The sequence below is a fragment of the Solanum stenotomum genome, chromosome 7, assembly GCF_019186545.1.
Source record: "Solanum stenotomum isolate F172 chromosome 7, ASM1918654v1, whole genome shotgun sequence".
Lineage (NCBI taxonomy): Eukaryota > Viridiplantae > Streptophyta > Magnoliopsida > Solanales > Solanaceae > Solanum > Solanum stenotomum.
Window position 1 is genome coordinate 53604527 of NC_064288.1, and position 24989 is coordinate 53629515.

At 30.2% G+C, this 24989-nt stretch overlaps 3 protein-coding genes across 3 annotated transcripts; all 3 read left to right on the plus strand.

The window, feature by feature from the left end:
- The first annotated feature begins 180 nt into the window (after nucleotides 1–180).
- LOC125871186 (uncharacterized) lies at nucleotides 181–888 on the plus strand. Its single transcript, XM_049551780.1, has one exon. The coding sequence runs from the start codon at nucleotides 219–221 to the stop codon at nucleotides 879–881; it is 663 nt and encodes a 220-aa protein (XP_049407737.1). The 5' UTR covers nucleotides 181–218; the 3' UTR covers nucleotides 882–888.
- A 1830-nt stretch (nucleotides 889–2718) lies between these two features.
- Nucleotides 2719–4581, plus strand: LOC125871156 (late embryogenesis abundant protein ECP63). The gene is made up of 2 exons (XM_049551750.1): nucleotides 2719–3625; nucleotides 4038–4581. Exons 1-2 carry the CDS (start codon nucleotides 2774–2776, stop codon nucleotides 4386–4388), a joined length of 1203 nt encoding a protein of 400 aa, XP_049407707.1. The 5' UTR covers nucleotides 2719–2773; the 3' UTR covers nucleotides 4389–4581.
- A 14061-nt stretch (nucleotides 4582–18642) lies between these two features.
- LOC125870845 (sulfite exporter TauE/SafE family protein 4) lies at nucleotides 18643–22890 on the plus strand. Its single transcript, XM_049551388.1, has 12 exons — nucleotides 18643–18893; nucleotides 19448–19607; nucleotides 20140–20340; nucleotides 20428–20489; nucleotides 20590–20629; nucleotides 20712–20767; nucleotides 20879–20965; nucleotides 21081–21131; nucleotides 21353–21592; nucleotides 21824–21917; nucleotides 22014–22154; nucleotides 22264–22890. Exons 1-12 carry the CDS (start codon nucleotides 18729–18731, stop codon nucleotides 22344–22346), a joined length of 1380 nt encoding a protein of 459 aa, XP_049407345.1. The 5' UTR covers nucleotides 18643–18728; the 3' UTR covers nucleotides 22347–22890.
- The last annotated feature ends 2099 nt before the right edge of the window (nucleotides 22891–24989 follow it).

The window sequence follows — 24989 nt, forward strand, 5'->3', positions numbered from 1 at the left end:
GAAAGTTTAAAGCTTAATTATTAGTAGTAAAAATAAAAATATATCATTTTTATCTAATCAGATTAATAAAAAAATGTATCACATAAATTTAGATCGAAGAAATATCATTTTAAGACAAGTTGCTCAAGTTTGTCACCTTTCTCTCTATATATAGAAGCAAACAATTATGTAAGTACTAGTTCATGTTATAAGACAAACTTGCAATATAGAAAAAAAAAATGGATTCTTATTCATATGCTTTTTCTTCTTGTAATAATTCCTCTTCAACATATCCACAACAAGAACAAAAGAAAAATAAAAAATTAGCCTCATATCATTCCTCACTTCATGGAGTTAGAAGGCTCCCATTAAAACCAATGACTAAACTACCAATTGCACCTTTGCCACCAACACCTCCTAAAATATATAGAGTTGAACCTAATGATTTCAAGGATGTTGTCCAAATGCTCACTTCATCTCCCGAGTTTCAATCTCTCTCTAATAATTCTATCTCTCGTTCTGATTCTGGCTCTGGCTCTAGTTCTTTTAATTCGAGGCGTTTACAGGATATTGCTCCTCCTCCACTTGATCTCTCACCAGTTTCATTACAAAGAAGTAACAACAACAACAATAATAATGATGATGTTCTTGCACAATGGCGCGAGTTCCTTCTTCCTTCTTCTTCTACAAACGACGACCAATTTGAGGTGTGTGTTGATTCAACAATGTTTGAAGCACAAGAAAGATCACATGTAACGCCTCGGATCCCATCAGAAAATTATTTTGGATCGTGTAGTCCATTGGCTAATTTTCCTCTATCGCCTGCTTCTTTTGCATGGTGTTCTTCTATTCTTTTTAGCCCGGGTACACTTACTTCACCAAGCGCGGTTCAAATCATATGAGTGTTTATTTCTTGATGTTTATTACTTGTGGGTTGATCAAGAATTTGAATTGGAATATCTAAATGGGAGAGATATCACAATTCAAATACTTGATGAAGTTGCTTTTTTTTTTTCTTTCTTTCTCTTAAGATGTTAATTTTGTATTTCCTAAATTTATGTTAATTTGTAATTTGTTAAGTACTTCACTATTTTCTTCAATTGGGTTAACATGTGAAAGAGACAAACTAAGGGTGGCCAAAGTAGCCCATGAAAAAATTGACATCTCTAACCCAATCAAGTTTGGGCATGTCAATGACATGCTCAATTATTTTGATCCGTCCAAATTCCAATTCAATTCATCCAGAGTCGAGACGCAATCAAATTTAAATTATAAATATATTTTTTAAAAGAGATATTTTTTTTGTTTGTTAGTTCATTTCAATCTAAATAACTTTTTAACGAATCATTAGATCGCTCTTTTATCGTTTAACCCATTTTAACTCACCAGATTTGACACTCCTTAAACAACACAAGAACTTAGAGAAAAGGCTATATATGGGCATAGGTAAAATGCGGCACGAGTGAATGCAAACTAATAGGTTTACACAATCAAGTGAGTGCCACTAAATTGTGAGGTTTAGGCAAATTTTATACTTATTGAGAACACTAATTATAGCAGAAAAAATTTAAATCCACGTAAGGAAAATTTAAATAATATTTTATAGATATGTACTAAAGTTTTAGATTTAAAAATTATAACAATAAACATCTGACTTCAAAAATTCATGTGCAAATATTTAGAGCTTAAGCATAAATGTTTGAAGTTCATTACACACATCTAAAATAAGATGAGACGTGATACAATAATTCATGTCTGTCCAACTTATATCGAGTGAATCGATTTAATGTACAGATTACCCACTGCTTATTCATATACCATAATTTAATTATCATCAATATTAAATGAGTAACTCAAAACGAATAATATCAAATCAACGTGTAGTTCGTTAACTAAGATAGAAAATAAAGATGTCATTAGCAAATTCAAATGAGTACCCATAACCCAAAAGTAACACAAGTCAGACTAAACTTTAGTTTAAAATGTCAAAAGTAGATCTTAGCAAATCATATCAAATTTTAGACAAAAAATATTCAAAATTTAGTATTCACAATATCGCACTTTCAATAAAAATACCCTACATCTGTCTATCGTAAATATTCAACTTCAATCGCATACTCCCTTCCAGCCCAATCTGTCATGGGCTTCTTATCTTGTTATTGGGCCTATTTACAAACAGTCCACCTCATGAACATTTTCAGGCCAGCTAGCCCTCAAGCCACTGGATCCATCTTTTGTATAATCCAATACAATTAGAGGCTGATGTAAAATCAAATTTAGTCGAATTCAATATTTTTGACGTGGAGTATGAGTTTATGGGTAAAATTTATAACATTTGTAATTAATGATTAATATGAATTTGTAACTTTTATAATACAATAGTCTAACATAAATAACAAAGTTTGAATTTTTATCTAGATCAAAAATAGTGTAATTTTTGTCCATCGATTCTGTCTAACTCCGCGCTCACGCATTGACGGTAAGCTAGAAACTTCTATTCTTATCCACCCACCTCGAATCATGAACCATTTCCTACATATTAAGCTTTATCCTTACACATTACAAGTACACCTCTCAAATGCTACGTGTCAAACACCCACAACACCATCCACGTGTCACATCATAGCTCTCCTTTCCTCCACGTGTCCAATCCAATTTTCTTAACCACCTCAACATAAATACCATTCCCCAATTCCTTCCCATTCATCACACTCCTTAAATCCCAAAAGTGCCAAAAAAAAAAAGAGTAAAATATTAAGAGATATTATCAGTGTTTTGTTATTAGAAAAAAAAAATGGAGTCGAGGCAAGCAGTGAAAGAAGAAAGAGCAGAAGCAGCTGCAAAAATAGCAGCAGATGAACTTAGTGATGTGAATAAAGAACGAAGGGATGAAAGTCAAAGAGATGTTGAACAACAGAAACCCGGTGTTATTGGCAGTATAATCAAATCCGTTCAAGGTACACTTGGTCATGCTAAAGACGCCGTCACTGGAAAAGCCCACGAAACCGCCGAAGTCGCCAGCGACACTGCTGATATAGCGGCTGAAAATGCAAGACGGTCTAAAGACGCTGCAACTGATAAAATGGGCGAGTATGCTGATTATGCTGAGGATAAGGGTAAGGCCACTAAAGCATCTGTTTCAGATAAAGCACAACAAGTTAAAAATAAAGCAGGGGAGTATACAGATTCCGCTGCAGACAAGGCGAAGCAAACGAAGGATTATGCAGTGGAGAAGGCGAAGGAGGCAAAGGATACAACAGTAGATAAGGCCAAAGAAGCAAAAGAGAGTGCAACTCGTAAAGCAACAGAGTACGAGGAGTATGCAGAGGATAAAGCTAAGGAAGCTAAGGATGTGACGATGCAGAAAACCGGAGAGTATAAGGATTATACGGCTGAAAAGGCGAAAGAAGGGAAAGATACTACGATAGGGAAATTGGCTGAGCTGAAGGATAGTGCGGCTGACGCCGCGAGGCGGGCGATGGATATGCTTACGGGTAAAAAGGAGGAAGCTCAGCAGAAGGTGGAGGAAACGGCTGAAGCGGCGAAACAGAAAGCTGATGAGACTGCAGGAGCGGCTAAACAAAAGGCAAGTGAAACGGCGGGAGCGGCTAAGCATAAGGCGGATGAGACGGCGGGAGCTGCTAAGGTTAGCCGTTTATAGCCGTCTTACTTAGTTTTCTTATAAAAATTTAGAATAAGAATGAAATAATACATGGCGCTTTGTTGTAGATTTTTTGGATGCCATTAATAATATGTTGCAACAAATTTCGAGTAATCGATCTTGTCTTATTTTCAAGTCATGATTAATAGCAATATTCTGCCTCTATGTGGGTGGGTAGCTTTTCTGTATATTTTATATTTGTACTAGAAAATTAATTAAATATATATATATATTAATTTGTGAATCCTAACAAAATTGATTGACAGTAATAATAAAATTTAGAACCTCGAACTCTTAATTTTGGTCTCTGGTTTGCGATTGCGAAATGTGAACCCATTGGCTATATATTTTATCGTCTTGGATAAAAAAGATGAATGGTTAATAGTCTCAATTGCAGGAAAAGTATCATGAGAGTGAAGAAGCAACAAGAAGAAAAATGGAGGAAATGAAAATGCACGAAGGTGACGATGATCACGATAGAAAAGTTGCTACCGGTGGTATTTTCGGTGCGCTTGGAAGCATATTAGCACCGAAACACACCACCGATGAGACAACTACTAGAGGAGGATCGAAGATCGTGGTGGATGTGGACGATACTCGGGCAGGTAAGACTGCAACGACGTTGAAACAGGCCGATCAGATGACCGGCCAGACGTTCAACGACGTTGGGAGAATGGATGTTGAAGGGAGTATTGCTCAAGTTGAAGCTAAGGATTCAACTGGGAAAAATGTGAAAGTGAAGTACTAAAAATAGATTATGAATGATGAATGCATATCTTTCTTTCTTTTTGGCTATGTGTTTTGTGTAACTTTTGAATTTGGTTGTATTTTGTATTGTGTGTTTTGGTTTGTGTTAAGAAGTTAGTAAAATCATATTTCTGTTTTGTTTCTTGTGATTATTTACTTTTCAAGTACTCTAAATTTATGTATAGCAAACTATTAATTTATTTCATTCGCTTCTAGAAATTTCGCTCGTCGCTCTCTCGCCTTCTTTATTTTATACAAACACAAATGTATTTGTATTTATATATATATATATATTTATTTTTTACTTTTTTTTTATACACTTATAATTATAAATACAGAAGTTTTCTTTTCTTTTGTCACTTTTTTGTTTTATACAAACACAAATTATTCAAATTACACATTGTAATTTGAATAATTTGTGTTGTATAAAGCGAGAGATTTGATATATAAATATTTTATTTCGATTTATGTATACAAATTTAAATTTTATGTAGATGTACAAACACAATTATTTATACATATACATAGTAGTTATACATATACAATTATCTAAACAATATATAAATGAGATCTCTGCTAGCTGCTTATATAAATTTGATGCTCCATAGCAAAATTGTAACTATAAAGCGCTAATATAATTTTTATATTTGCTAAACCTAAAATTTACTTGATTTTGAATTATTGCTAAATGAACGTTAAGCTATGACTCACATAATGGGCCGAGTTGAGTTAAAGCATTAAGCTATTGAAATGGACTCGGATACATCCATTTTGGCACTTCTAAAGTAGTACTTTTGTTTGTGCTTAATTTGACGCAATGTTACAATATGCTTTAATACTTTTGACTCTAAAACATTTTAATGAAAAATGGAAAGTTAAGAAATTAAAAGGGATTCTATTTTATTTTTTGGAAAAATATCAAAAAAAATAAAAATAAAAACAAATTGAAACAGAAGAAACGGTAATAAGGCGGAGCCAGAATTTTCATCAATGGTGTTCATACTTTAGGACAAGTAAAAAATAAACATTGTTGGTCAGATTATAAAGATTGGCTATAAAATAATCATACCTCAATTATTGATCTTTACAAAGAGAATTTTTTATTTCTTTAACTTAAACTTTTGTTCTCTTTTAAGAGAAAAAATAGAACCAAATTTTTTTTGAACAAAATGCGCAAGTTAAGGATGACTTTGAACAACCTTTAATCATTAGTCTATCTTTCTTTACTATGTTAAGGGTTTTCAATAATTAGTATATATCCAAATATATCGATATATAATTACAAAAAAAATTTGACGAGGGTTGTTCATCTGATCACCCTTGCTAAGGGTAGCTCTGCCTTTTATATATATGTGTGTGTACTATCTTATTTCACGTGTTAAGATTGTTGTGTTGGTTAAATCAATGGGTCATGCGATAGTCGATTATAAGTTGGAGAGATTGACTCATTCGATTAATCAATAATTTTGGATCTATCTAAACATATGTTCCTAAAAAGATATGTTGTGCGAACAGGAAGAACGGATGTAGTAGTGTGATGTATACGTAGTGACGGAATCACATTTATTTGAGATGTGTTGATTGATATGGTTTTTTTCGAAAAAATTATATTGTATAGCTAGATAAAAATAATTTTATAATATATGACATGATGACATTTTTTTCTTTTCTTTATTAATATATCATCAACAAATATTATGTCACGATAATCATTGCAAAAGAATAATTGATTCGTTAATAACCACTCAAATAATTGAAACCATACTATTCTTATTTTATTTTTAATGATATTTTTTTATCAAACTGACATGACATTTTAAGATTATACGATTCAACAAGCCAGTATTCTTAAGACATTTATCTTAAAATTATACTCCCTCTGTCCACAATTGTTTGTCAGGGTAAGGTCATGCACATCCCTCAAGGAAAATTTAATACAAAGTGTAATTTGACTAATATAACCCTACTATATCAAGAATACCAAAAGTACACATAACTTTTCAATTAAACTACACAATCATTAAGGACAGAATTGGAAAAAAGTGATTAATTATTTCTTGATTGTTTAAATTGACAATTAATCTTGGACATCTATTTTTAGTACTATACCTGCCAAACAATTGTGGACGGAGGGAGTAGGATCCAAAAGTTTTCATAATATTCTTTAATTTTGAAATAATTTTAGACATGCGATGTCTAAAATTAGGTTTAATAATAAATACAAGTGAAGCAAAAGAATTTCTTGGTTAACAAGGGTTAAAAATTAATTAATTTGAAAGTGTAATTGAGTTACCGCAGTGTAAATGATATATTTCATAAGATCAAAGATCATAGATTGATTTTTCCTGTAAACGCATTATCAATTGATATTATCGCATCGAAACTAGCCTACTATATATAATTTAATTATTACATTACTTTTTGGTTCTCATAATTTCATTTCGTTACTTCACTTTCTTCTTCTTCTTTTTTGTAATTTCATTCCGTCACTTCATTTTTTTTCCTTTTTGAAAAAAAAAACTATTTCATTTAGTCATTTCCCCATTTTTTTATTTAAAAAAAATCTTGAAGTTTTAGAACGTTCTAATAGGTTGAATTAATGCAATGACACCTGTACAATCACCTTAGATCACTCACAGCATATTCTAAATATAAATTGTTTACCTAAACTTTTAGGCAACAACATTATTTAAATAAGGATGTTTTTATATATTGATATTTGTCCTTATTTGTTTTATTTTATTTATATACTATGATTAGATTAATATCTATCTATATATAATAGGAGAAGAAAAAGTGACACATATCATCACCACATAAAATTAGATTTTTTAAATAATTTAAATTAATTATATGTAATTTGTTTAAATAGAAAATTAAGAAATTACTATTTTATTTTAAAAAAAATGAATTTAAAGCATTTTCAATTAAATTTAAAGCTTTTTTTTTTTGTAATTTCATTTCGTCACTTCATTTTTTTCCTTTTTTTTTAAAAAAAACTATATCATTTAGTCATTTCCCCATTTAAAAGAATTAAAAAAAAAAATCTTGAAGTTTTAGAACGTTCTAATTGGTAGAGTTAATGCAATGACACCTGTACAATCACCTTAGATCACTCACAACATATTATAAATATAAATAAATTGTTTACCTAAACTTTTAGGCAACAACATTATTTAATTAAGGATGTTTTTATATATTGATATTTGTCCTTATTTGTTTTATTTTATTTATATACTTTGATTAGATTGTATTTAACGAACCAAGAGTTACGTGACACGTCTTTTAGACTAATACGACAAACATGCACAATAATTGACATCCAACAAAACTCGCACACAGTAACAATAACATATTCAGTTTAATTTCATTAGTAGGTATTAGATGGTGGTGTTACGCGACTTCATCACTACATGAAGGTAGATAGACTATTTCTGATAGACACTTGACTCAGGTAAAGCATAGCTAAATTAATAAAAAAATCTATTTATAAAGAAATCATATTAAAATAATGGAGAAAAAAATACAACAATCATAACAAAAAAGTGCGATAAACAAAATTGTAGAGGAACAACGTGTAAAAAAATGAATAAAAAATAATGTAATGGGGTGTACTAATTAATAATACTACTACTAATAAATAAAACACGATAACACTCAATTATCTGCTAATAAAATCAAAGAACAATCTCATTAGTGTAACAAAATAATGTAGTAATAACTAATACGTATTATACAATATAACCTAACACATAATATGAATTTTAATAAATGTTTAATCAGAAAGATCAATCTTCTAAAATCTAAAGATCGATCTCTCTTACTTTTTACCCATTTTTCTCCTTCTACTCAACATATATAATCTTCCTAGGGGGTGATAAAGTGATATTAACAAAATTAAAAGAATTTATTTATTTATTTTTAAAAAGTGAAAACTTATTTTCTTACCTACCCCCTTTGGAACAACCTATGATTATTAATTAATCATTATTTGAAAAGTTAGACCACGTTTTATAGCATGTGGACACCATATGATATACTAATACTTATCATTTTATAATATGGTCAATTTATCATATAGTAATTAAATTTAAAATGATCCAATTTTGAAGGTGGCAATTACATACATGGAATGGACTTTGAATTCATGAGAGTATGAGACCACATGCCAAATTAAATAAGATAAAGTGAAAATGTATATTAATTAATATAATTTAGAAACAAAAATGTATATATGCAAATTATAGTTTTATTGATCTAATGTAAAAAATAGAGTATATAGTAACTTTTTTACTATTAATCAAAATTATCATGAGCTTCTTTTAAGAGTTAAAGGGCAAAAAATAGGTTCGTTCATTTCTACTGTCGGAGGCAATATTATTCTAAGAATCTATAAAAAGATAAGTAATTACTTAATTTCAAATAGTACAATAGTAAAATTTGACCTTTTTCCATTTACCTGTATTATCGAAGAAAAGTGATTAAAACGCCTCATCTATTACGACTAAGTGAGGGGGTGGGGTGGGGCGGGGGCTAAGGAATGTAAGGAGGTTCATCTGAACCCCTCTTCGCTTCTTTGTGTATTAATGTATATGTAATTACAAACCTATATATATATATATATGGATGAAATTCAAGAAAAAATTAATGAAACACCTCTATCACTTATTGTTTAGTTGAGAAAAATGTGATTTTTTTTTCTTGTTTTAACCAAGAAATATCTCCTGTTATCACGCTATTTAAATATTGACCATAGCTATATGTTTAGAAATCTAGTAGTACATACTTTAAAGATTCTTAAATGAATGATTAATGAAGAATTGAAGAGGGACGTTAATGATTAATCAACAATGTTTTTTGGGTCAAACAACTTTAATTTAATCAATTTTTTTTTATGGGAAAACAACTTTAATCAAACAAGTAGCATGCATTACATGAGCATTATAATTGATGTCACATGTCTATCCACCTCAAAGTTTCACAATAATTCAACTAAGAAATTGTAGTAAATATATATATTTTATAATAAGCTTAGCAGTCGGTCAATTGGTACGCGGGATAAAATAAGATTTTACATTTCATATGGAGTAGTAATTTCATCTTAAAATAAAAGGATAAAATAATTCTGAGATTAACTAATATTTTAAATCAATTATGAGATAAAGTTAATTTTAAATTTTTTATTTTGAAATGGAAAAAAGGATAAATATATCCCTGAAATCGTAAATGGTATGCAGATACCTTTCGTTATACTTTTGAGGCATTGGTGCCCCTGCCGTCCAAAAACTAGAACATATATACCCTTTATATTAACTGACATACACGTGTCATAATTTTATCCACCGACCCTACATTTATAAAATATCAGATCGGCGGATAAGATTGCGCCATGTGTCTCTATTTAGTCTTCCGTTAGACTGAAGGACATATATGCTCTAGTTTTTGAACGGTAGGGGCACCAATGTCCCAAAAGTATTATGGAGGATATCTGCATATATATCATTTACAATAATTCGGGGGTATATTTATCCCTTTTTCCCTTTTGAAATTGATATTCTTTCTTATCTTACGTACCAAACTACTTTTTACTAAATTATTTTTTAATATTTTGTATTATCTGACTCTTTTTTTTTGTTGGGTGTGGGGTGGGGATGGCGTGGGGGTTCATCTATTCTCCAATATTTATATTAAAGCTCCAATTAAATTCAAATCGCTCACTTCATGATTGAGATGAAAGAGGTTTTTGGAATATATCTGCAGGTTCAGCGTATTCAAGTTGGTCAATATTTTGGCAGAAATATTCCATTTAGTTCAGTTTATTATTAAATATATATTATGTTGATTTTTTTGCTTTCTGTCTGCAGCAGCAAATTTTAAAATTTCAAGGTTATAGTAATTAAATAGAATTGTTTCACAGTTCAATGTGTGTAATTTGATTTAAGAAAAAAGTAACTCTCTCCGTTCACTTTTTCTAGCCATATTTGACATTTTAAAAGTCAATTTTTATAAATTTTGATTAATATTTTAAAATATTTATTTTTGTAAAAATTAGATAAATTTCATAGTGCTAAGAGCTAATTACATTTTATCCTTATTCTTTCTCCAATTACAAAAAATTCTTAAAATTATAGAATTTCGGATACATTAGGAAACATGCGGATACATAACTCACAGATTGTAAATGATACATTACTTAATGTGAGGGATTTGTCCTAGAGGAGATTTTTGTTATTTTTTTAAATGATAGAAATTTTAGAGTTTATGATATGATAAGATGTATTTATGTATTTTTTCCATATTTGTTACCAAATTAATATAAAAAGGATTGAAATTAGTATCGTTTTCAAATATCTAAATTTAAAATTTATAAAATATTGAATTAGTATAATTTAATTTAGCTCCAAAAAATCAGTTAAATTAACTCCGTAAAGTAAAATGTAACAATTAAAAACAAAATTTTTCTTATTTAAATTAGGTAGGAAGGCTTAACATTTAAAATTAATTAGAATTTTATCTTATATAAATCATTTCTTGTTTGACCTATGTAACATAAGGTCAAGTTTGGGTTTTTGGAATTGGAGCAGTAAGAATTGGTGAGTCAAAGTTTTAAGACAAATTGATTGAATTTTTAATTAATTAGCTCCTCAAATAGAACAAAAGAAAACCACTTTAGAGATTAGGGTTCGAATTCAATTATTAAAAAAAAAAAACAAAAAAGAAATTACTATCAATGAATATGATATAACGATGAAATTGTATCTTTCTTAATTAATACGTATATATCGAATATCGAATGAGAAAAATGATATCCGTTTCCCATTCATAAAGTTAATTTGATTACGTTAGACTACTGTAGAAAACTTATCAATCAGTTACTTGATTCATGCATTAATTGAATATTAATTACTATATTTTTATATTTCTTGACATGTAAATTAAAACACATATAAGTCAATTTCTCTTTTTCACCTACCTACTTCAATTTCTTTTATATTTTAATAAAACAGTATTGACAATTAATAAAAACGTGCATACACTGTATAAGAACTCTTCTTTTGATATCCAATAATAGCTATAAATAATCATCGACTTTTGAAAAAGAATAGAAGAATGCAGAGGCGGAGGTAGGTGGGGGTTTTTGGGTTCGAACGAACCCAATAATTTTTTCGTAGACCTGTATTTTTATTGGAAAATTAAATAAATATATATGTCTATTAACTTGTGAATCCAGTTCGATGGTAAAGAAGTGATTGTGAAATGATAGAGTTGTGGCTTCGAACCCCCCTTAATCCGAACCACGATCTCTTTTAAAAACCTCAAACTCTTAATCCTGACTTCGCCTCTAGAAGAATGCAGGGGCAAAGCCAAGAGAAAACAAGATGTTCGTTTGATAGAAAATTATATTGTATCCATTGAAAAGTCGATCATGTTATAGAATATATACAAATGTACAAACATATGATCCATTATGTGATATTTTTGTTTTTTGTATCGTCACTATCATTCGATGTGCACCATGTAAATTTATTCATAGCGATTACTCTTAAATCACAGATGAAATGTAATATGTTCTAGACAAATTTGAGATAATGAACCCGATTGAGAAGAGGTTAACATGGAATCATTACGTGATTATAAAACTATTACTATTATAACTAATTTTTTTGTGGCTATAAAACTTGTGAAAAAAATATTAAGTAAAAGCATAAATTAAGTTCTTACCAAATTTAGTTAAGAGAGACTAAAAACGTTTTCTGTCCCATAAAAGAAAAAAAACTCTTTTTTTTTTCTTTAACTTAAAGTGAGATTTTCTATTTTAGTCAAAATAATTAAATAAGAATAAACAATCTAACAAATTTAGAGTTCGCAACAAATTTTAAATTGATAATAATAAAATATGGAGAAACATAATAGTGATAAACAATATGAGTATAAATGTATTTGTTCTCTTGATTCTTCTCTCTTTCATGATACGATGAATGTTAGTAAATAACATATTTCTTGAACTAGATTAATTTGGATTTAATCTCCATAAAATGATTTTGGAAACCTTCTTGACATATTCGATTATCAAGAATTCAGTCATATCTCAATCTCTTAATGAATATCTCCAACATTTACGAAATATTTGAGATATATAATTTCTTTGCAAATATCCAAGAATTTATAGGATATTTAAGATCTTCTTTAAGAAAATATAATATTATTTATAGAATAGCCTTCAAAAATTATAACTTAAATTCAATATATTTTTATAAAGTTCTAATTAAAATTGAACACGTCAAATAGTTATATTTAAAATGTCTGCATTTAGATAGAGATTCGTTTTTCTTGCAAATCTGTCCATATATTTTATATATAGTAAACGTATTCAATCCCAATTTGAATTCCTTAATGAATATTCCACATACATCCAATTCAGAAATTACCACGAAATTGCTATTTTCTTATATATTTTTTTCTCTTTTTGTACTTATTGCAATAACACAATATGTAGGCCACTATTTAAATATGTGGTCATAAGTTGCAAAAAACTACATCCAATTTTTGACTGGTCAATACTTGAATTATTAGTTACAAACATCTACTTTTTTGTCTCAATTGTGATATATTTCGTTTTTCAAAAGTCAAACAATTTAAGTTTGATCGAAAATTTATTGAAATTTTTAATTTTCAATTTTAAAAAAATAAAATTTATATATTTGTAATCTACGTAAAAATTATTATAAGTAACAGTTATTCACAATCAAAATATTTAAAAGATATATAAAAAAAATTACGGTAAAAAATAGATTTGTTTGAATTTCAAAATCCAAAATGTGTCACATAAATTGAGACATAGAGAGTATAGGATAATAACAAATTTAGTATCATAGTAAGCGAGGTTCAGAAAAGATGACTCGTATGCAATTTTATAAAAATAAAAATGTTTTTTATGATAAACTTCATTCAAATAAAACATATCAAAATCAATATGAAAAAAATATATAATAATAAAAAGGTCATATAACAAACAATAGTAATAATAAATAATACGATAATTGAAACTATGATTCCACATAGAAACAACTACCATGTTTGTATTCAAGCATTGTCTATTTTTTTGTATCACTATTATATATATTAATAATAGTGATAAGAAAAAACAAACAAGGCTCCAATATAAACATGCACGGTAAATGTGGAATCATAGTTTGAGATTAATATTATAAACAACAATAATAACAATAGCATATATGGTGAAATCCTACTAAATAGGGTTTAAAAAGAATAAAGTATACGTAGACCTTGTCATTATCTTGAAAAGGTAGAAAGGGAAAAGACATAGATTCCCCCCTGAATTTGTCCCGAAAAGTTAGTTACACGCTTAAACTATCATGATGACCTATTACACACATTAACTAGTCAAAAGTGAATTTATTACCACCCTGAGACGTGTAACACCACGCTCACATTATGTGGTGTATTACACTCGCTGCCACATCATCGTCATGTCATAAATTAGTATAATTTTTTGTTTTGTTTTCCTTTCTTTATTAATTAATGTTTCTTTTGTTAACTATTTTACTCTAATTAATCCCTAATTAATTGTTTTAATTCTCTAATAATTATATCTTCTTCATCACTAATCTCACCCATTTTCAATTCTCATTTAATCGGAAAATCATATCCGACCCCATCTTCACCATTGGTTTTGTTTTTCACCACCACTATATCACCTTCAATTCTTCTTCTTCTTTGTCACCCAACACCAAATATCACCACTACCATTATCAATATTGGTTTTTTCTTCTTCACCACCTTCAATTACCTCTTTTAATGTTTGTCACCCGACACCCATCACCATTAAATCCATAAAGCTGCTATTACCATCAAAACGAAAAGTCAATTTTTTTTTTGAAAAAGATAGAAACAATCAATCAAATTTTTCACTAACAAATCTATGGGAATTAACCTAATTGCGAATCAAAAAAATTGTGCTTTAAGATTGTGATAAAAAACAAAGAAGTGTGATGAAAATAAAGAATGAAGAAGAAGAGGACAATGGGTGGGGTTTGAAGAAGAAGAGGTGTGGGGGTGGAGGTGGAAAAGAGGATTCTAACTTTTTTTTTTTACTTTAATTTCAAACTGACACGCCTATTTTTTAATTTTTGTTTTATTTTTTTGCCACGTCAGTTTTAGGGGGTAAGAAAATTCACTTTTGAATAATATAGGTGTATAATATGTCACTATGATAATTATGTAACTGACTTTTCGGGATAAGTTCAAAGAGAAATTTATGCCTTTTTCCAAGCTAGGTAGATCTAAACACTATTTCTGAAAGACCTTTGTCTCGAGTGTATCAAATTCAAGTAAAAAAAAAATAATGACGAAAACATCCTCATTAATAAAAAAAGCAATGTAAAATCTAANCTAATCTCACCCATTTTCAATTCTCATTTAATCGGAAAATCATATCCGGCCCCATCTTCACCATTGATTTTGTTCTTCATCACCACTATATCACCTTCAATTCTTCTTCTTCTTTGTCACCCAACACCAAATATCACCACTACCATTATCAATATTGATTTTTTCTTCTTCACCACCTTCAATTACCTCTTTTAATGTTTGTCACCCGACACCAATCACCATTAAACCCATAAAGCTGCTATTACCACCAAAACGAAAAGTCAATTTTTATTTTTTTTTGAAAAAGATAGAAACAATCAATCAAATTTTTCACTAACAAATCTATGGGAATTAACCTAATTGCGAATCAAAAAAATTGTGCTTTAAGATTGTGATAAAAAACAAAGAAGTGTGATGAAAATAAAGAATGAAGAAGAAGAGGACAATGAGTGGGGTTTGAAGAAGAAGAGGTGTGGGGGTGGAAAAGAGGATTCTAACTTTTTTTTTTTAACTTTAATTTCAAACTGACGCGCCTATTTTTTATTTTTGTTTTATTTTTTTGCCACGTCAGTTTTAGGGGGTAAGAAAATTCACTTTTGAATAGTATAGGTGTATAATATGTCACTATGATAGTTGTGTAACTGACTTTTTGGGATAAGTTCAAAGAGAAATTTATTCCTTTTTCCAAGCTAGGTAGAAACATTATTTCTGAAAGACCCTTGTCTCAAGTGTATTAAATTCAAGTAAAAAAAAAAAACAATGACGAAAACATCCTCATTAATAAAAAAAGCAATGTAAAATCTAAACAAATTATAATAATAATTATAACACAATACACATCATATAATACTACAATAAACACTAACAAATCTAAATCTAGACATGACATGGCAACACTTTACCCCTAAAAAACGTAGGACAATAATGTGTTGAAAAAGTTAATAGTAGTAAAGTTTTTTTCATATATTCAAATAAAGTGAAAAAGGTTATTAACTTTCTATAAACAGCCAATTCTTGATCTTTTTAAGAACCAAATAATTGTTATGAGACAAAATAGTATGTATCACATGCTGTCAAGGTTGGTTCAGTATCTCATATAGTTTTCATCTTTAATTAAAAATTTTAAAAAGTATTAAAAATAGGGAATGTTATTTTTTTTTTTGGTTCATTAGCTTTGCGCGGTGTAAAGTTGTATTATTATTAATAATAATATATAGGATATTAGATGAGAAATTGGGCAGCACCACGTGGCATATATTTGTCCACTTTATATTTAAACAGACAAATGCAGATATCAAATATCGAATAATAGAGAAGTATTCAAAACTCCTAAATTCGACGTGAATTATTAGTTTGATCTCTGGATTATTGACAGTTTTAAAATCAGCTCTTTACTTGATTAACTGAATTTAAATACACCCCCGATCTTACAACATGAGTGCATTACACCCCTAAATTCTCGTCAAGTTTAGAGGTACTTTAACTCGGCTCTCATCTTTTCATTAAGAGTCACATGCTTCTACAAGGGTTTGAGACCACTTGCTATGTCATGTGACAGATTAAAGGTGTGTCAGGAATTTATCTAAGTTTAGTTAGTCAAGTAAAATAATATTTTTAATATATCAATAATTCAAAGATAAAACTAATAATTTTTATCAAGTTAATAGATATTTTCAATACTTCTCTTTTGAAAAAAAAAATTAAATCCACTTGAACTATGCATCTTAAAAATATATTCACGGATTCATTTTAGCTCAAGTTCCACCTGCACACTATGTAAAAAGATATTTATTTTATTACGTTACGTTATATAAGTTAAATATGGGTGATTTCTTGTCAAGCTATGGGCACAAGGAGATAAGGTATAATAACTTACTTCTGCGTTGCTTGTTAAATACTAAGTCTAACCTAATATAACGATAACCAAATTAAATTTAAAAATATATTAATAGTTTAATTTATTTTATTAAATCATCAAAACATATATTTTTTCTATTTTAATTTAATACAATTTTTTTTAAAAAAAACTTTTTAAATTTTATTGTCTTATATCAAAGAAAGATAATAAATACGAATATTATATTGACAAAGCAATTGATATATTTTTTTTTTGTCTATTTCATAAACTGCTAAGTTGTTGCATGTGCCTCCATTAATTTATGCCCCCCACCAGAAAAAGAAAACTGTTTCAGAAATAATTCTATGAATGTGTTCCGTACAGAAGATTTTTTTTTTCTATTTACTTGATTAAATATTTTAGAAAAAAATATCATTTAAGAAAATAAATTTATTAAAAATGAAGAGCTTGACTTTTCAAATGAAAGTAGAAAAAATAAATTGAATTAGTAACTTAATTAAATGAAAGTAGAAAAAATAAATTGAATTAGTAATGTATCATATTGATTGTGTACTCCTTTCCTTCAACACATTTCATTTTCATCCGCGCACCTTGCCCTTTGTTCCCACCAATGGCGCAGAGAGAGATTTGATGAATAGTATACAAATTTTCTTCTCAGTTATGTTAAGAATGTTGTAAAATTAAATATACATTTATAATAATCACTCTCTTTATTTCATATTAAGTGAATTTTTGAAGTTTTTTTTCATTATTTAAAATAATTGAATTACTCAAAGTGCAAGATGGATGTTTGAAATTCCTTTAATGAAATTTGATATTTTTTAGGAGATAAATGACACTATTTACAAAATTATATTTATGATTTCACAAAGGACGATAGTGAAAAATATAGTTTAAATTATGTCCTTGAATACTTTTCTTAATAAATGTGTAATAACTCACAAATTCTATTAATATGGAATAGATAAAAGTAATAATTCACTCATGTACACCATATAATTGGTGAATAATGCACTAGACCATCTTTCGCTTACACTTTGTTTAGATGATTGTTACGTATTGTTTTATAATGTATTGTATTGTATTGTATTGTGTTGTATTATTTTAATAAATATAGTGTTTGGATAGACTGTATCGTTCTCCGTTGTTACATAATATTACTTATTCATAGTTTGAATGATAAACCTATAATAAAAGTAAGGTATGTGGTAAAACTACTATGAAAAGGTAGGATAAAAAATGAAATATTATTATTACATATAAATAAAGATAAAATGAGAAGAAAATATTAAGGTATCGATCCGATCACACCAAGTCAATCGTTATACAAAATAGGTCTTTTCGTCGTTATATAGATTTAAACGATACGATTTAATATAATTTCAATAACAATCAAAACAAACATTATATTTAAACTAACAATACTATTGCAAACAAGGTGTTAAGGTGGTTCCGCCCATGATTTCCGCTCCAATCGCTTTTCACCCCAATTTTTATAATATATATCTAAATTATAAATTAATGTTTTTAAGCCAGTAATATTTACTTACCTAAAGAACACCAGAAAAAAGAAAAAAATTAAGTAAGTTTAAAAATTAGACTCCAAAAAAAAAAAAGGAAAAATGCATAAGTATCCCCAGCCTATGCTCGAAATTCCAGAGACACACCTAACCTTTACTAAGGTCCTATTACCCTTCCGAACTTAATTTATCTATAATATTCCACCCCTTTTCGGCCTACGTGACACTATCCATGAAAAAATGTCAACATGCGCTGGGCCCACAAGATGGTGCCACGTAGGCCAAAAAGAGGTAGAATATTACATATAAAATAAGTTCGGAGGTAGTAAATGTTAAGTGTGTCTCTGGAATTTTGGGTATAGGCTCGGAGTACTTATGCATTTTTCAAAAAAAAAAAAAAGATCTTTTTAGTTCCAAAAGGATTCTCTACCATTCTTGTAATGTCCTATCCTAATATAAATATGTCGCAGCCAACTTTCTTTAAGCCAAATTTTTTTTCTTGGCGTTCAAATTGTTCATTAGGGAAAAAACCCAACTTTTATTAGTTGAAAAAAATATTGAATTTTGGATTATGGCTACAAAAGGCTTTGTGATTTATCTATTAGCAGGCTTTTCTGTGGCAATTCTATCAGTTTTCTTTGTGCAGAACTTCAAAAATGGTGATTTTGAGCCAAAATTATATCAAAGTTCTAATCTTTTGCAACGACCAGTTGGATCTGAAGACAAAGTTTGGCCGGTAAATGATGTTTCTTGTTATAATATTATCAAAGTTTTAATCTTTATTGTTATAATGTTATCAAAGTTACAATCTTTCTTGTTTTTTCATTGTCATGTTTCTTTGCTTTTGTTTCATGTGTTGGATATATATGTGGAGCAAAACAGTTACCTTTAATGGTGTTTTGGTTTGTTTTTTCTTGTTTATCATTGTAATGTGCTGTAGAGATATGGAGCAAAACAGGGGTGTTGAGTTTACCTCAAATGGTGTTTGGTTTTTTGGTTTTTCTTTTTCTTGTTGTTTTTCTTTGTAATGGGCTTGTAGAGATATGGAGCAAAAAAGGGTCTCGAGTTTGCCTAAAATGGTGTTTGTTTTTTGTTTTTATGGTTTTTCTTTGTCCATTTGTTCTCATGTGGTGTATAGATATGGAGCAAAAAAGGTTCATGAGTTTACCGCAAATGGTGTTGTTTTTTTGGTTTTTTTCTTGAATTTAACTTAAGTGGTGTTTGATTTATGATTTTTTTGAGTTTTTTCTTATTTCTGTAATGACTTTTGTTGGTGATGGTGTGTGACAGGAATTGGAGTTTAGTTGGAGGATTGTTTTGGCAACTGTGATAGGATTTTTGGGGTCAGCTTGTGGTACTGTGGGTGGTGTTGGTGGAGGTGGCATTTTTGTTCCTATGCTTACTTTGCTTCTTGGATTTGATACCAAGTCTGCTGCTGCTATTTCCAAATGTAAGCATTTTTTTTTTCATTTTGCATTTCATATATAGATAAGAAGATTAAAATTCATTGGAACTTGTGCTGGTGAAATATGTTGAGAATTGTGCAAGCTTTAGAAATAAAGTTACTTGGATTATCACCCAATCCTTGGTAGGCAAATTGCTCGATACTTGTGCTGGTGGGAACTAAAAGATACCTCATGAAATTAGTTGAGGTACATCCAAATCAGTCCTGATACCACCATCAAAAAACGGCAGCCCGGTGCACATAGCTTTTGGGGAAAGGGCTGGACCACAAGGGTCTATTCTATGCAGCCTTGATGGATCCATAGCTTGAACCTGTGACCTCTAGGTCACATGTCGGCAACTTTACCGGTTACACGTATGCTCCCCTTCTCCTGATAACCACTATCATTAAAAAAGAATTACTTGGATGAGTCAAAAGTCAAAAAAAGATATAGCTGGAGCTATCTGAGATCTTATTTGTCTTTTTGCTTTTATAGTATCTTTTATTATGTTAGAAAGTTGATTTGCTTTTTTTACAGGTATGATAATGGGGGCATCAGCATCATCAGTTTGGTACAATTTGAGGGTACCACATCCATGCAGAGAAGCACCTATTCTTGATTATGATCTGGCTCTATTGTTTCAGCCCATGCTCATGTTAGGCATCACAGTTGGTGTTTCTCTCAGTGTTGTTTTCCCCTACTGGCTCATCACTGTCCTCATCATCATCCTCTTCATGGGTATAAACAATCATATCGAACTTATTTTTTCGCTCACCATGATAAGTTTTATTAACGATTGCTTAAAATGTTATTGTTTGGTAATAGGGACTTCATCAAGATCATTTTTTAAGGCCATTGAGATGTGGAAAGAAGAAACAATTCTCAAGGTTAGCTCTACTTATCCAATCATTTTTCTCTCAAATGTACTTAACATATATTTGATGGTAAACTAAGTCTTTTATCTTTGCCATTTTTGGGAACTTGCAGAAATCGATGAAAGAAGTTCCAGTTAATTCACGTGGTGAACGTATGTCATCGAAAAACTAAATACCTCTCTCGTTTTTTAAACTATGTAGAAGTAACTAATGATTTGATCCTTGTTCTTTCAGTTGTTATTGATACAGTTTATGAGCCATTGGTCCCTAAGGAGGAGAAAACCGCACTTGTGAGTTAATTTACCATATCGAATGGATCAAATTTATCCATTTTCTTTCTTGGCTCCCCTTTTTAAGCTTATCTTGTTGATTTTAACTGTCTAATTCTGGTTATCTCACAGGAAATTTTCAAGTTCAACCTTAATTTGAAGAGAATTCTGGTGCTCTTTATAGTATGGTTCGTGTTTCTGCTTCTTCAAGTGTTCAAGGCAAGTGAATTCTTGAATATACATGTTTCTTTTTTTAATGTGCGATCAAATAACTTCTCCGTTAAACGTTCCTTGCTATGCACCTAATTTAACTCTTTTTGTGACATGTTTACAGAATGATCTAGTGGCTTGTACTCCATTGTACTGGGTGCTCAACTTAATACAGGTACATGAACATCTTTCATATTGAACACTACTTTTTATAATTCTATCATCTCAAGTATTCACTATGATTATTATGTGTGCAAGCATTTGCCTTTTTTTATGTATTTACGAATATCGTGCTACTTTGGTACTTACAATATCCTGTCGTGTATTTGAGTCATATCGGTAGTATTATCTTTGTATGGTGAGGTTGAGTCTTATTGAATGCATTTGTGTTTTCAGTTTCCTGCAGCACTGGCGGTGTTCGGATATGAATGTGTGAAATTGTACAAGGAGAGCAAGAAGAGGAGACTAGAAGGGAACCGAGAGTCAATATGTGAGGCTGACATTCAATGGACCGCCACAAACCTTATATTTTGTGCGCTTTGTGGTATCTTGGGAGGCACTGTTGGAGGATTACTCGGATCTGGTGGTGGATTCATTCTTGGCCCTCTTCTTCTTGAGATTGGAGTTATCCCTCAGGTATGGCCATCCTCATTTTTTCGTATCTCGATTATTTTGGACGATGAAGATTCGTATAGCTGACCTCAGCTTACTTGGGATATTCAATTTGCATATTTTCAAAATAACAATTACTTTGCTATAAATGTCATTCAAATCAGTCACTATAACATCATGTTATTCTGCTTTTATTACAGAGAAATATTGCTGTTCCAAAATTGACAAAAAGGACCTATTTTTTCACTTCTACAGGTAGCTAGTGCGACAGCGACATTTGTGATGATGTTCTCGTCATCTTTATCAGTTGTGGAGTTTTATCTCCTCAAGAGATTCCCAATTCCTTACGGTATATTCTTAGTCTTAATAAGTTTCTTAAGATTTCGACATAAAACTTCTGCATCAATCATTTGCAACATTATGCATAACTAAACTCCTATTGCAGCTCTATACCTCATGAGTGTATCTATTCTTGCTGGATTTTGGGGACAATGCTTCATTAGAAAACTTATCGCAATTTTAAAGCGAGCATCAATCATTGTGTTCATACTCTCTGGTGTCATTTTCGCCAGCGCTCTCACAATGGGTAAGTCGATAAACTATTATACAAAAGTTCAAACTGCCATAAAATCTTGTAAAGCATAGAAAAGACTGAATTTCCCCCCTATCTTTTGTTAATGTGGCGATGGTTTCAGGGGTGATTGGCATAGAGAAGAGCATTCGTATGATCCACAATCACGAGTTCATGGGGTTCTTGGATTTCTGCAGCAGTCAGTAATTCTATATTTCGACTAGAAAATTATTGGTGAAGAAGAATATATACATGTAAAGAGCAGCAGCAGCAGAATAACAGTTGTTGGCCAATGCCTAATTGACCAACCATTTGAAGAAGTCATATTCATAACACAAAGTATAGTACATCATTGAAAAACGGGTAATTTGCTTGTGTGTTAGCTAGCGCTAACACCAGCATCAACCATTTTTCATACATTTCCTTTTAGAGTTGTCATACAGAGTAAGATGTTAGTGTGACTATTGTCTGTGAGTTAGCTAGCGCTAACGCCAGCCATAGCCACGCCTATTTTTCCATGTATTTGCCGTAAGCTTGGGTTCACTATGGTTGTGACTGAGTGTTAGCTAGCGCTAACACCAGTGCATTATTTACATTTGCTTTATTTTTGTGTTATTGAACTGGTTCTGTCTGAGGGTTAGCTAGCGCTAACGCCAACAGAATCCTCCTCCTCCACCACCACCACCACCATTTGTATTTTTACATGTTATATTGGTCACTTGATGTGGAATGAAGTTTATGATTCTTTCTACTATTTATCGTACAATAGACCTAATATGGTCCGACCCCTCTCTAAACTCCCCATAGCCCTCGTTTTATGTGTTATTTATTCATTTCTAGCTTTTAAAAATCATTATTGGTGACATAAGATGACTCTCTTCAATTATTCTTGGGATGAGAAGGAGTAGATGTTGTTTCATATTTGTTAATTCATTTCTAGTTTACACGTCTGCTCGTAGCAATAGCTTAGTGCAATAGGCAGGAAAACCTAAAATATATTTGAAGTACCTATGTAATGAAAATAATGTAATTTGCTTGTGGATTAAGGTGTTGTTATTGTATTCAAAATATGTCATCACCATGTAATTTTAAAAATGAAAGGGATCTTGTGTTAATCCTGTTGTTAAGGTTTTGAGATTTTATCAAATTATAGGATCTGAAGTAGAATATAATTTTAAATTTTTGGTCAACATCACAAATATTATTAAACAAATTGTGGCCAATATTTTAATGCTTGTTGTCTTTTATCCCTGTCGTTATTCATTCACCCAAAAGGACCACAATTATTCTAATATAATAATATCCCATGAGAATGAGGTAAAGGTGATGCTTGCTTGTTTCCCCCTCTAAGCCCTCCAATCTTAAGCAGTTGTTTTGAAGCTCGACTAATCAGATTCATGCTAAGAAATTCGACTTTAGAAGATAAATGTGACTTCACTCTTAAATCTCATCAAATTTAAGATCTTTATCATAACTTTTGATAGTACAATATACGTTGTCTTTTTCTTTTCTTTTTTGTTTTTAGTTTTTCACGTGGTGTTCAAAATTCACTTTGGGGAATAACAGCTCATATGAAAGGTCACTCAATTCACAAGTTTCAAAATCAAGATTTTTTTATCAAGGAGGAATGAGTATTTACCAGTCAACTAGAAATTGGGAGTCTATCGAAAATAGACTCTCTATCTCCACGAGGTAAAAGTAAGATTTGCTTATAACTTATCCTTTCCAAACTTTATTTATGGGATTACCTTGGGTATATGGTTGTTGAGTACTCATCGCCTCACACACTACAAATTTTGGTGGTACAATAATTTTTTATTTTTTTATTTTTAATTCAATGTTTGATATCTACAACTATATGTTATGTGAACTCGCATCAAGAAGTTGTATTTTGTAGAATAAAATACTCTCTACCAAAGACACCTCTATTTTTAAGGCTCGAACTCAAATCCTCTCTTTAAAAATAAAGAAATATCAATGAACCATCACAGACTAATTTGGGGGTGCAATAATTGCTTTGTCCTTTGATAACAACTTGTATAACGTGAAGCACCACATGTACCGATCGTCGTCCATCGTCTTATTTGGGACAACTCATTAATGATGAAAACGTAAACAAATATTTAAATTTGACCTCAGTTAATAAATAAATATTCCAACTTTGAAAATGCACATCTAAACATCAGGTTAAACTACTTACGTCACATTTTCTTTTGAAATATCATTTTTCCTCAAACGAGTAAAGGATCAAAATTGTCCTTTATGTTTGAGTAAAGGATCAAAGTAATCCTTGTGTTTTAACATGGAGTACTAATAGTCCTCCATGTTTCAACAATTGGTACATTTTTGATACTTTTGTAAACAGCCATAAAAAATCTAACGGTGCTTCTCTTTTTACACGTGAGAAAGGTTTCCCGCCAAAACTCACTTTTCCTTGTCTCTTCGTTTTCCTTGTTAAACCAGACTTCTCTTCCCTTTTTGCTTCAAATCAAACCCTATAATCTCAATTTTGTTCTGAATTTCATTAAAAGGTTGATCCATTTTGTAAAGCAACTATGTTGTTAAGGCACAACAATGATAGCGAATCAACTCCTACTTATGGTGAGAATTTTTTTCATCTCTAGATCATTGTTATTGCTTTTGAGAATTATCTATTCTACATTTGAAACAAAAACGTGGTAGGTTGATTATTATATCATTGCTCTAGTACGGTTGCTCTTCATGATTGGAGTTAAAGTAAGTGTTTGTTCTTCTACATCACTTTCTAGTCACAATTTTTTCATGAGATGTTGTAAAAATAAAAGAAAAAGCTTGATCAGAGGTTCAATTGAAACTATATACCATTAAAAA

Bases quoted from the DNA above. Each gene is read 5' to 3' on its own strand.
- LOC125871156 (XM_049551750.1), top strand. From the start codon at position 2,774: ATGGAGTCGAGGCAAGCAGTGAAAGAAGAAAGAGCAGAAGCAGCTGCA. The intron at 3,626-4,037 runs GTTAGCCGTTTA...TCTCAATTGCAG, and splicing joins AGACGGCGGGAGCTGCTAAG to GAAAAGTATCATGAGAGTGA.
- LOC125871186 (XM_049551780.1), top strand. From the start codon at position 219: ATGGATTCTTATTCATATGCTTTTTCTTCTTGTAATAATTCCTCTTCA.
- LOC125870845 (XM_049551388.1), top strand. From the start codon at position 18,729: ATGGCTACAAAAGGCTTTGTGATTTATCTATTAGCAGGCTTTTCTGTG. The intron at 18,894-19,447 runs GTAAATGATGTT...GGTGTGTGACAG, and splicing joins CTGAAGACAAAGTTTGGCCG to GAATTGGAGTTTAGTTGGAG. The intron at 21,918-22,013 runs GTATATTCTTAG...CTCCTATTGCAG, and splicing joins GAGATTCCCAATTCCTTACG to CTCTATACCTCATGAGTGTA.